This window comes from Micropterus dolomieu, linkage group LG06, assembly GCF_021292245.1.
Source record: "Micropterus dolomieu isolate WLL.071019.BEF.003 ecotype Adirondacks linkage group LG06, ASM2129224v1, whole genome shotgun sequence".
Lineage (NCBI taxonomy): Eukaryota > Metazoa > Chordata > Actinopteri > Centrarchiformes > Centrarchidae > Micropterus > Micropterus dolomieu.
The window spans coordinates 8,456,198-8,469,763 of record NC_060155.1 but is presented as its reverse complement, the minus strand read 5'-3'; the positions used below and the strand labels follow the sequence as shown (position 1 = coordinate 8,469,763).

At 41.7% G+C, this 13,566-nt stretch overlaps 2 protein-coding genes across 8 annotated transcripts in view; both read left to right on the top strand.

The window, feature by feature from the left end:
* Positions 1–6,199: 6,199 nt before the first annotated feature.
* LOC123972973 (leucine-rich repeat-containing protein 30-like) lies at positions 6,200–7,099 on the top strand. The gene has a single exon (XM_046052757.1). It carries the CDS (start codon positions 6,200–6,202, stop codon positions 7,097–7,099), a length of 900 nt encoding a protein of 299 aa, XP_045908713.1.
* A 4,781-nt stretch (positions 7,100–11,880) lies between these two features.
* ptprma (protein tyrosine phosphatase receptor type Ma) overlaps positions 11,881–13,566 on the top strand; it is a 157,271-nt gene continuing 155,585 nt past the window's right edge. For all 7 annotated transcript variants that reach the window (XM_046052200.1, XM_046052206.1, XM_046052203.1 and 4 more), the window contains exon 1: positions 11,881–12,060. In XM_046052200.1, coding sequence (XP_045908156.1) covers positions 11,988–12,060 — 73 coding nt within the window. In that variant the 5' untranslated portion in view covers positions 11,881–11,987. The remainder of the gene's footprint in view (positions 12,061–13,566) is intronic.

Here is a 13,566-nt window from a genome sequence, read left to right as displayed (position 1 = left end):
AGAGCTTGTCGGATCCCATTGTTTCAAGTTCTGGTGACATGAACAGAAAAATCATCAGTGATGAGACTTGCGATGAAACCAGGAGCGTAGAACAAAATTCTGGACTCTGTACACAGGCAGACTCTCTATTGTATCCACGGCTATTCATTCTAGTATCTTTGTGGGGCATCCTCACACGAGGGCTCAGCATACTTAATCCCCTTTGTCGGGCTGTCCACCCCATACGCCCAAGAATGAAACTGTTCTGTCACTTGCAGTCAACATAAAAACTTTGTAATGTGAGTTTCTCCACCACACCTAACACACCACCAAAGCCTACTTGAAGAAGATGACTCACTTGCTACACTCACATGACATGTTTGCAATAGGGTGGTCTATTGTATTTGCAAGCACTCCCTCCCCTCGTTTGCTCTGCTGTCCTGCTGTTATACTGCTCAGGTGCTAATTTGCTAACCCTGTAATGCAAACTCTTGCTGCTAATATTTCCACATATGTGGCATTTAATAAGCAAGGTCAGTGATCATGGTGTTTTGTCATTTTTGGAATTGCTGATAAGATCTGAAATGTGGGCACTAATGTAGTGGTCTGAAAGCAGTTCAGTTCAGGTTCAGTCAGTCCCAGTCTCCATTTTCTGTTCGTGCATCATATATGCAGCCATACAGAGAAAGTGAAGCCACAAGCCGAGTGTCCCATTTGTGTTTTGGCTGTATGCAATTTCAGAATTTGTTCCAAAGTTAATGCTTTACTCCCTACGTCTCTACACTGCTTGTAGACAATGTCCTGGCACCTTCAGGCTTCCAGTGTCTGCTCTCTTAGTTGCTGCCATCTACCTAGGTGTAGTATTTACATTGATATAAATAGTCACTTACTTTCTTGTAATGAGCTAATTTTTCCTTTTCGTGTTGTTTGCTATGTACCTCATGGCGCTTCCCCGCTGTTAGATTTTAAGGTAGTGTAGTGAAAAATGAATACTTGTGTTTGAGTATTATGAGTGTAGGATTTCTCCCCTGAGTTGTTGTCACTCTATCCAAACGAGGTCTCTAGTAGTGATTTAAATCCAAATGAGTCAGCAGCTACTGGGATACTCTGCCAGCATCAAATGTTCTCAATGTTGTTGTAAAAAGACAAATTAGTTTGAGTTGAAAGTTACCAAAAAGATAGTAAGTGAAGCCTGAGTTTCTTCTTTATCTTATTTGATTTCATTGTCAAACTACTATTTCCAAGGTCAAGAACAAACTTTCATGCTGAATTATTTTTCTCACCCAGATTTTAATTTGCTTTGTTTTTGTTGTGATTGTCTCTGATTGCATTTGATTGTTTTGTGTTGTTTTGAGGGTTAGATTTATCCAACTCAGCTTCTTGTACATTACAGAATATTCCCTGTAATGGTTGGAGGGTCTTTGTTGAGGCTAATGCCTGAAGCTTCACTTGATTCTACATTTCCTTTGTGGTCTGAGGTGCCTAGCAGGGGAACAGCTACATGGTTGCTGGTTCCTGGCCCACACACAGTCGATGCCTCACATATTAGCTGGCATCAGACTCTGTTTTGGAAGCAGCTTTGGACTTGAAGTTCATTATTGTCACTCCTGGGTCTCTGCTGAGCTTTGAGGGAGTGATGAGGTCAGAGCCTGAACTCTCTAACAATCTGCCTCACTGCCATATCCCAAAGCACTGACAGTTATTCTCATCATGATCACTTTACAGCTGTGCTAACTGTACGACTGTTTTTGTTTAGCACTCTGTAGTCTATAGCAGTGGCGGTGAGCAGGTGAGACCCAGATAGGCTGCTCAGCAGTACTTCATCACCCAGCTCGTTGTTGTCACAGCCACAATTGGTTTGTACTCCTCATCTGCTGCATCAGCAAAGTCTGGACTGATTTGGTCACTTTGTCGCCCAGTTAGCTTTGCTCACCGCATTTCCCCGTTGATTTTAGCCATCATTACAAATGGTATCTTTATGCGGTGGTGTTAACCCGGATAGTGCTCTCCCCTGGGTGCCTTTATTACCTATTCATCATGTTGTCCCAGTTTATCGCAAGATGAATCTGGCTGCTTCACCACAGATTTAACTACAGATACCGGGCGTGTGGCCTGGGGAGAGAGATTAGGAGATTAGAAGATACTCAGTGGAGGTGCTTCAGTTAGAGTTGATAAGGAGGTGAAAAATATTCCAAGAAGATGTAGAAGGGTTATTTGTGTTTGTGCTGCTTTAGCACAAATTTGTCTTCAAAGTAGGTGTGAATACATTAAAAGTTTGATATATAGTCATTTCCATAGTGACAGTTTGCACAGCCAGCCAGGGGCAGCCTCGATGTACCCAGTCTGGTAAATAAATGACATATACATCTGAAACATTGAAATGTACTGTTCTTGGTCTTATATTCAGCCTCCAAGCAGACTTGTTGGACACTCCCTCAAATTTCCTCCCCACTAATTTGCATTGCTGAGTAGATCCTTTGTCACCTGGAGGTTTGGGAAGAGCAGTGTTGCAGCCAATTTCCAGATGGCAACTCAAACGTGTGACACAGCCTCAATTTTTGAAAAAAATGTTCGGCCACTTCCGCAGACTCCATTAGCTGGGAGTATGCGTACGCAGGCACAAATGGAGAGTGGAAACTGTCCAGTGGTGTGAATATTCACATCTGCACCTGCTGAATAATAGACGATTATCATCTCAGGTGGCTCGCCATCCACCCCCACTCACATGCTCTCTCCCAATTCATGCTGCTAATTTTGTCTGGAATACTCAATACGCTTGCAAAATGCATATATCTTGTCCCTTAGACCTGATCTTGTCTTGTATTCTGTCTAAAGAGGGAACATATTCTTCAATAAGAGTGTTGGCTTCAGGGAGTAATGTGTCTGGAATATAGACTCTAAAGAGCCTTGGGTCTTGGCAGGTACTCCTTACATTTCAGCAGCAGAGACACCTACGGCAGATTCTGTGGCAGCAGGGCCATATATCATCTGTCATTGCCAGAAGCCTCCACAGTAATGAACAAGTAATAATGGTATATATCTTGAACTTGAGTCTCTAAAGGTAGCTCATCCAGAGTCATTATTGTGCCACATAACCAGATGAGCTTTCTCAAATGAGATCATTTTTGTCACCCTGAGGGCTAGAGTGTGTAACTGTTCTCAGAGTGAATAACTCATCCTCATTTGGTGCTAATGGGACTCTGTATTACCGTGTTGTGCGAATGCAAGAGGAATGGTAAATCCCGGTTTCTTCCGGTAATTTCAATTTAAAGCCGTTTCCACACATATATTCATGCATGAGATAAAAAAGGACCTTTTAATGAAGATTCATGCCTCACAAGATCATGATGAAGTGTAAGACGACAGTGTGTTATGGAGAGGTATGTCATGATGACATCTCTCTGTCGCAGAAATGAGCATTATGCGCTCTGTCCATCCATCCACCTACCTATCTAGCTTCTATCCCACCCCCTCACTCCATCTGTCCATCCAGCTGAGCTTTTTACAGGTATTGCAATGCTACAGGTAACCCATAATGAGGGATGCACATATGAAGCCAATGGCTTTCTGCATATTTGACAGCATGTGTTATGAGCCTCTCTGGGGATGGTGGGTGGGGGGGGGGTGCTCTAATGGTTACAGCTGAGGTGTCATTTTTCATGTAAATAGAAGATGGCAGCATGTAGAAAGCCTGCTGTTTGTGAAATCAAACGTGGCACACATATACACATGACTTTGTCTTGTACCAGTCAGCCACACACCAGTTTCTACACAGAGTTGCAGTGATATGAAGGTGTTAAGATTTACTAAAAATGAGACATGCTGCACAAGCAGCTGCCTGAATGGACAATGCACCCCAACAGGCCTCTCTCCAGTGTCCAATTCAGCAAGCACATGATTCAACCTGTCATTCATAAGTGCTGATGTGGCCATGCTCAGAGCAGAGCCACCGAGTCCCCAGAGTTGGATATCACTGCTAACTGTCATCCAAGTACTTTGATTACTGGACTGGGAGAAGAGTGATGACTAAGGCCACTAAGTCCTCGGCAGACTCCGTAAGGCTGTAGAGGAAAGTGGAGCAAGTCCAAGGTCCCATTTACACCCCTAATGTTTACATAATGTGTTCACGACGTTACAAAAATCATGTTAATCATTTGAGTGACACCTCTTGGATAAAGGCTGGTGCCATAAAATAAAAATGAATGAAAATGTTTATTTTGAGAGAAAAAAATTATTTATATGTTGTTTTACAATTATTAGAAAACAGGTCAGTGCTATTTATCTTCCCTATGACAACTTGAACTCCTCTTGTGAAGCAATAGTAATTGTATGCTGGTATATAAACAGATAATGTGTGAAAATAACCCAGTTGAAATTATATTAAATATGTCTTAGGGTAAGTTATAATAGATTAATTGTTATACACATTTTATCATATGTTGATTTACTGCTTATAATGGATAGATAGACAGACAGACAGAGAGAGAGAGAGAGAGAGAGAGAGAGAGAGAGAGAGAGAGAGAGAGAGAGAGAGAGAGAGAGATGGTTGGCACCAGGTTGGCACAGCAGCTGAGAGTACATGCTGTACTGTACATTATGTACATTCTGCATCTATTGCATGTCTGCCCATCATGCAAGTGGAATCTCTCCTATTTAGCTCTTTCTGGTGGTTCTCATGGTTTTCTTCCCTGTTAAAGCATTTTTTATTATTTGCATTGGTGCTCTGTAGGGGGTGTCACATGCTGTGGGGACAAACTCGTGATTTGGGTCTCAAAAAGAGCTGACATCACCTCACTAAAGTCACTCGAGTTTTATATTGTTGTATATTATATTATTGGATTATTATTATTGATGCTTAATAAAGCAATATTTCACTATTTTAGTTGGTCATTGTGGAGTTAATTTTTCCATTTTTTACGTGCTGTTCATGTATAATATCTTTCAAGTACCTCAAATGGAAATACTCATGTAAAGTACCTCAAATGAAATCTATAAATTACCCGTAGGGGTGAATGGGTTTGTCTGTATAGCCCAGTGATTCATTGATGACCTGTACACAGTATGCTCCGTCTCCACAGATACATGATGGGTTAACACCACCGCCCCACAACTCTGGACTGATTAGGAAGTACAGTATAAACCATTCAAGACTCGGGTAAACACTGGAAAAATATGTTTCAATCCTTTTTGAAGTAAGTGGATCATAAAGCTTTCAGTGAATGCTATAGAGATCCTTAAAGAACTCTCTAGAGAAAAAAGCATCAAGAACATTTTATCTAGTTTTACTTAGTGTGTATGTTGCTGGGGGGAAAGACAAATTCAAAAATTTAAATGCTCTACAGTGAATGCTTTTACATAACAAGAGATTCTCTCCTTGGTGCCATATGAATGACATTTTGAATAGCTGTCGAGTTTTCTAGGAACGCACTGGAATGTTCCATGTCCTTTTGCACTTGAGATTAAACCAGCACATGTCTGCGCATAAGGTCCTGCTAATACCTCTAAGAACTGTTTCTTTTTTGAGAGATGATCCAGTGCTTTCACGGCTGCCAACTTGGTGCCATATTTATGTTGAGACAAGATATCATACACAAAGAGGCAAGTTGAGAAATTAAAGTGAGAAGAGATTATGCTCTACCAGAGATGGTATGTTAAATATCTGAATTATTTTAAATGCAAAACAGGATATACTTCAAAAAGATAGCAGGTGCAGTTAACAAATAAACATGGTTATGTGCCAAATGGGAGAGCGCTTGTGAGCACCAATGTATTTCTGTGTGTTAGGCTATGAGATCATGGCAGTGACCTCAACTGATTGAGCTCACACAGCATCGTATCCCCAGTCCTGCCCTCCTGTAGTGGGTGGAGAGCTGGGTGCTATCTGTGGACTTGCAAAGTGACAGGACCAGCTGGGGTATGAAATCCAGTAAGACAGACAGTTGGTCTGGGAGACGCAGACCACAAGTCCCTGTAGTGCTCAGTTACAGCAGCAACTTGACTCAGTGAGGAAGACTAAGGCAGGGTTGAGTGTAACTGCTGCCAAACATATGGAGTTCTACAACAAACTGTAGACTTGATCATGTTCTGCGTGGCTCGTTCAAGAACCCTGGAGATCAATCAGCTGCCATTATCCTTGGCAATCCTTTCTATGTTGGTGATTCAGCCAATCGAATGCTGACATTTTCTTATAGGCGACAGAACCAACAGCACTGCGAGGACGATGGGTGGGAAGCACTCTCGCAGTTTCTCCAACAAGGAGTTGAATGAGGTGAGTGTGAGTCAAAGGAGTAAGAGTGCTGGGAGAGACGACCCGCCTAGCTTGTCCTCAGCTGCTGAGAGGATCCGCAGACACACCACGGTGCACTTTGGCTACAGCACCCTCAGCCTGGCCATGCGGGGACTCGACGGGACCCCCACTGAACTGTGGGAGCTCAGAGAATTGCAGAAGCTAAACTTGTCCATGAACTGCCTGTGCTCCCTGCCCCCTGCCCTGGGCACTCTGGACAATCTAGTGATCCTCAACCTGTGGGGTAACAACCTGTCCAGCCTCCCGCCCGAGATCGGCCTCCTTAAGAAGCTGCGTGTGCTATTTGCCTGTCGGAACCGCCTGAGCGAGGTCCCTGAGGAGCTGGGCTCCTGCACATGCCTGGAAGTGCTCAGCCTGGCCAACAACCAGATCACAGGCCTCCCCAGCAGCTTGGCAACCATGCACAATCTGACCAAACTCAACCTTAGCCACAACCGCATCGCTCACATCCCCACCTGCGTCTACAGCATGAAGGGCCTGGTCTTTCTCCACCTGGCTTGCAACCGTCTGGAGACCATTGCGGACCAGATCCAGGATTTAGTTAACCTAAAGATCCTCATCGTGGAGGGAAACAGTATCCACACACTGCCTAAGACACTGTGCTTCCTGGAGTCTTTAGAACTCCTCAATGTTGACTTCAATGATTTGCAAAATGTGCCAGTGGAAATGTACCTACTGAGCAGGCTCAGGAGGTTAGCCTGCCACCCGCTGGATAAAGGACTTCATATTATTCACAACCCCCTCCTCAAGCCTATCCAGGAGGTGCTTCAAGGAGGACTCAGTGCCCTCTATAACTACCTCAAGCCCACGTGAGAGTGTGTGTGTGTGTGTGTGTGTGTGTGTGTGTGTGTGCGTGTACATTAAGATACTTTCACTCAAAAGTCAATAGTAACAGTTTCTGTTTTTTATGTAGCTAATGTAAACGCTGGGTTACAAATAAACAAGTAACTGCTGTGCCATCTGTTAATCCACAGTAAAGGGGTCAGGACAAGTTGCTCAGCTCACACAAAAATTCACAGGTCTACATTTTGGGGCCGACCATTTGATCTTATTTGGCCTGTAGCAATGAAAGATTCACCGGGAGTAAGTTCAGCTAGAGATCACCACGCTCTCTATCGCATTCAGGTCATGGGGATCAGGTGCATAAAGTCGTGTTGTTCAAACTGTATTTCAAAACAAAACAAAACAAAAAGTTTCATGTTGTTTTATGATGCAGAGCACAACAGTGGAAGAATGTTTACTGGATTGGACATGAGTTTGATTAAATCTATCTGAACACTTTCCACATTGTCACATCCACTGCAGCACCTTGCAGGGTTTATCACGTGATGAGTATGCCTGGGTAAACGTATGCATAAACCTAATTTCTGTAAGTACACCACCAGGTCACTCCTGTAAATCGAACAGAGTTTGTGTCAACTTGGCATACACATTTTTAACCACTCACAGTGAAGATGAAGGGTGCTATAGACAAGGCAGAAAAGTGACCTCTGTTGGTGTGTACCTGTTACTACATTAGTCTAAGTGAATGCTGAGCTCTCCGCTCACCCTCTCTCTCTCTCTCTCTCTCTCTCTCTCTCTCTCTCTCTCTCTCTCTCTCTCTAGCTCAGTGCAATACTCACACACACCCACACACACACATTCATGATGGATGAACCCCTCCTGAATAAGTCTTTGTCCTAGATAGTGATCATGGGACATGTTGTCAAACAAAGCACCTATAAAGATATTGTATTAATGTGAGTCAGATGACCTGAATTCAGTGTATAAGTCTGCGGTGATGTTACTATTCTAGTGGTAATACAATATACAATGACTTGGTCTGCCTGTGTCACTCAACATTATATACAGACAGAAATATTTTCCTTTAGTAAATAACAGACTTAAACTAATTAATTTAATAAGCAGTATTGTAATAGTACTGTAATGTAAGTTATAAGATTTTGTAGTATTTGTTGATCCTCTTTAATTGCTGTGTGATCTGATAACTTTGCTTCAGATTGAGACACTATGCAAGATATAACAACTGAGTGAGCACAGATTGGTGGCTGTGTCCTTCATTCAAAAGGTATTTTGCATTCGTGAGCCAAGGCTTAGAAAACAGTTTAGCATCACTTGCAGCCAGTGACTTCCCATAATGAAGGACAGCTAATCAATCTCGTATTGAGCTTTAGACAATCAAGGCACGGGATAATCACAATGGAATAAAATGACAAAATCACTGTTGTCAGGCAGCCACACGAGGAGAGGCTTAATAAGTCTTTCTTTGGAGTGCAGTTTAAGTTCTGTGATTTATTCAGTCACACTGAGACTCTTCACATAGGGTGAGGTGATTGGCATTTATTGACAAACAGCATTATACTGCCACTTACGTCAATTAAGTGTTATTTAGCTCATCGTTCTTGTGTTTAACTGATTTAAACTGTTCCTGCAGAGACAAATATGAAGGAGAATAGATTTGCTAAAGGCCAACAGGTTCTTCTTTGGCTGGTTGCAGCTCTCCGCCATGAAATGTCAATATCACCTATTCAATAGCGCCGGATGTTGTTCAGAAATCAGCAACAGTGAGTCACTGAAACAGTAGGCCATATCATAACCTTTAAGGCCTAAATACGGAACCTTTTGATCCTGGTCTGGCATCAATTTCCTCCCGTCCAATCAGTGGGATGTCACAGCCTTTCTGTGTCTTGCTTTGAATGTGCAATGAAAGTAAGTGTGTGAAAGGTTACTAGGTAAAAAAAAAAAGCGGCAGGCCTACATACAGTATTGGTAGACGGGCTTGTTTTTGATATTACCACAGATGGAGTAGTACAGTGGTTCCCAAACAGGTGTGGGCCTACTCCAGCAGCTCAATGAATTTGACAAAATAGTAATCATGATTTGTTTAAAACATATATCCCCATTCTGAGTCAGCTGTAACATCTGTCTGACCACTACATGATGTGACTGAGAGTTTGGGATTGGTAGTTAGCAAGCAGTGGAATATTCTAAATAGTTAGCTAAAAGTAGTGGACAAAAGATTGCTAAAAGTAATTGATAATGGTTGAAAAAGTAGGCTAAAAATACTGGAAAATGGTTAAAAAGCTAGTAGGAGTAGCAGATAAATGTTTGAAATAGATAAAAGTACTGAATAGATGGCAAATGACCAGCTTCTGACAATCCAAGTGGTAGTAGTACGCATGCAAACTTGACCAAACTGACCTAAAGACTGACTGTTAAATTGTATGAAAAAAATGCTGTAACAATAAATCCAGTTTCAAATCTATTCAAATGAACAGGTACCATAGGGCTGTAGGTGTACATCAGACAAAAAGGTTAGTAACCACTGGAGTAGGATATCTTTAGGGTAAATTTATGACCATGACTTCGGACTGTGTTTAGGGATAACCACTGACAGCCCTCAATCACCACACTCTCTCTCTCTCTCTCTGCATTCGTGGGTGCAAACAATGATGTTATCCATTCACTCCTCCATCCAATCAGAGGAGTTTACATTCTCATCAGTTCCCATGACAGCTTTGCTCAGACTGGTATTCATGCATTCCTGGCAACTGTTGCAGCCAAGACAATACCTAAAGACCACAAAAAGACGTGGCGCTTCTATGAAATGCTTCAGCCATTGTTTGGTGTGCTTGTGTAGAAAAGCAACAACTGGAGCCATATATCCTTGACAACACCAGGTCATTTTGAGACTAAATGTAGACCCATGTCAAGCTGGCTGCATTTTAATTAGCCATGGGAAACTGCTGGTACAAGTGAAAGCGCCATGTGTGTTTATGCATGCAAAAACAATAAGGGAATGACATTGGTTGACTTTGCCATTAGTTGCTTCTCCATCCCTCTGTTTGATGTTGCTGTGAGAATATCCTGCCGTTGTTCGCACTTGCCGTCTCAGATAAGACAAATTTTCAACAAATATTTGCATATATTAAAGTAAGGCTTTATTACTGATTCATCAAACCTGAATTAAAAAAAAAAGGTTGGTGATGATGCGGTCTGATTTTGCCAGGTCAACTGATGGAGTCCTCTTGAAGGTCAGTCTGGGTTTCCTATTTTACGATCAATGCGTGAATTTGATCAGAAAGGACACACAAGGTGAACGATGATTAAGAATCCAGCTGGCAAAGATTTAAAAAGGAAATATTAAGTTAATAAATTAAGGTGTCAAGTTGAGCATGAAAAATGCTTTTATAGCGTATTTAGTGTGTTAATAAAATCACCTTCCAGTGGAGCATAGATTTAGTAGTATATTAGGAAGTCCTCTTCATATTAGGGTAAAGTTTACATTTTTAATTTTATATTGTGAAAACTATTTTGCCTTGAGATCCAGCTGTTCTGGATTCTCATCACATCACATGATCTTCATCAGCAGATGCAATTTGCTCAACTATTTGGAATTGTAGATGCTTAAAAGCTGACGTAAAACTTTCACCTTGGAAACAGCATTTGAAGAACAATCTCACCGCAGGGTCCATTTCTCCCATATCACACGATCTTCATCACTAGATTGAAATTAATGGGTTTATAGTTAGTTTTATTTTGAAATGCATGGATTTCTTATTATAAATCTGATAGCGACTATGTGAACACAAGGTCTTAACCATATGGTGCTGGCTTGGGTCCTTGAGACCCTGAGTCCTCTTTAACAGCTCCAAAAACATACTTAATATTGTTTAATCACCTTGATAATTCATGACTTCTCATCATTCTTTTATTGGAATTGTATAACTCACAAGGAGTTAGGCCACTTGGGTTTAATTTACCTTAAACACAAGTAAAGTCCCTGTAGGATAACATACTGTACATTTCTTTGCCTTTGAATTACTTGTTGGCACACAAAAGCAATTTATATTTGCTCACGCATATCCCATATAACATGACATATTTCCTTATTTTGTGTAACAGCAGTGCTTTATGGTCATTTCTGTATTTTAGTCACCTTCAGCAAATGTTCAAGCTCAGTTTGTGGTCAAAGGAATGGGTAACCATGTCAATACTTTTCTACACACTGGGTTTCAATAAGGTCATTAGAAAAGAAAAAAACATATTTAAACAATTTGCTAATTTAGAAATTATTATTTTTACACATATATATTCTAATATAAGTGACTTTTGATAGAGATGACTTCATGGTAGGCCTTATCTCAAAATATCTATCACAATATCACTGACTATTAATTATTTATTACCACCTTAAATTAATGATGGCTGACTGGGTTGACAGCCCACAGGTTCTCACATGGTTGACTGTAATATTTACCTCAACTAACTTGAGTCTCCACAGCTAGTCCAAATAAACGCCAATAAAGTCACATTCGGAGGCAGTAGGAGGGGACGCCTCCGCCTGTCCTCTCACTCACAGGCGGGTCTCACACGTGCCCTCTATCGGTCAGACAGCGCGCACACAGCCGCTGTTCTCCTGGAGCTGCCGGACCACTCAATCCACGCGTAATTCAGGAATCAGGACTCACTCACACATTCCTCCTCCAAGTGTGGAGCAAGCCGGGCAAGCAGCAGCCGTGTCTGCGACAGTGTCCTCTCTCACACTCCCGACAGCACGCCAAGGGACGGAGGGCAGGGCGAAGACACTTTAGATTGAGCACTCCTAAAAGTGTAGGCAGGATTCAAGTTGCAATAAAGAAAAGAAGAGTTGCCAGTTAACCCCGCGGCTGGGGGTTAACGCTACGACGGCGCTGTCGACATGGATAAAGTTATCAATTGCTTGTTTGCTGCAATGACCCTGCTGTTGTCCGCCCGGGGGGAAGTTTTTAAAGGTAAGGAGGATTACCTGGAGATGTTTGCACGTACAGAACATATGCGCAGTCCTGTTTCATGCCACACAGCCGAGAGACGGAGTGGAGAGGGAAAGACACTCAGTTCGCCCAATATTTTGTGTGATAGTTGGAGTCGCTATTTTGAGGCTTTAACTAATGTTTGTGGTGTAAATTCGAGCGTATGTGGCAGCTTGAAAGTAATGTTAAGTTTTATGATGGTGGTATTCTGTAGAGAATATAAAGCTTAAAAGATTAATTTTGATCTCACTGATTGATTGAAATCAGACTGTCACAGTTTGCCGTGACAACGCTTTGCATTCATCAGTAGTTTGTTCTCACCTCTTGCGCCGCTGTGCGCAACGAGCAGGTGCGCCACGGGCACCGGAGCAACTCCGTGGCTTTCAATGCTCGTGACCACAAGTTTAAGGTGTCCATTGTTTGTGTCTAACTTTATCTTGATAAGTTGCTGTCTTATGTGATTAACCTCAAGGGATTCACGCACCAAAGTGTCACTGCGCGCTGTGGGTTGTACGCTGCGAGGTGATAAGCCAAAAGAAACCTATTATTTCATCCTGAACCCCACATGAACTTGCTTTCTAATGTCCCAGTGAGCATCTAAACGCAGGTTGCAGTCACTTTTAACGTGCAGTTCCCCGCCTAAAACGCCCCATATGAATTATGAGGTTGTTTTCATCCCAAGTTTTCGCTGTGTTTTTCATCTAGTGCAAAAACAAACTGCACTTCTATGCATACTGTGAGATTCCATACACATCTAGTGTAGTTTATAAATGACATTTTTAAAATTCCTTTCCCTATGGGTTATTTCATTTTTTTGGAACCGTGTGCAGTTCACCTTCGAAAATCTATTTTAATTCAATTATTCAATTTTTAATAATAGAACTGTTTCCCTTGCATGCGCTCTGTTTTTAACATGTGTCTTTGGATGCCTCTGAAAAGTGTTCTGCTTTGTCACTTCACTTCAAATTTGATTGATTTATTTGTTTGTTTTTTCTTGTTTGACTGATGCAAACTTCCCCATAAAGATACAAACAGGGCACTCCCACTCAAATTAATGATATTCATGCATAGGCAACTTCATTTGCAGTAAGTCTATTCAAAGCTTTGTGAAGAGAACAAGTTCAGGGATTAGTACCAGACAGTGATTTGACTTATTAGAATTACTGAAATAATAGTGCAGACTTTCACTGTCAGGGTAATGGCCATAGATTGCCCAGGGGAATTTAACATTCAGAGTCTAATTTACCCCCTAAAGAGGTCATTTCTGCTGTCTCCACTAAGACATGTGGAAAAAGGTGCATTAGCCCATATTCATGCCAATCAATGCACAGACAATGTGTCCAGTCTGAGGGTGATCTATACTGCCATTACAATTAGAGTTGCATTTAAAAGCTTTATTAAAAAATACGGAATAGGCTTGCCCCACATTTGAATGCATCTGATTTGATTTGACATCCTGCTGAGAAAGCAATGTGTGAGGTGAAGTTG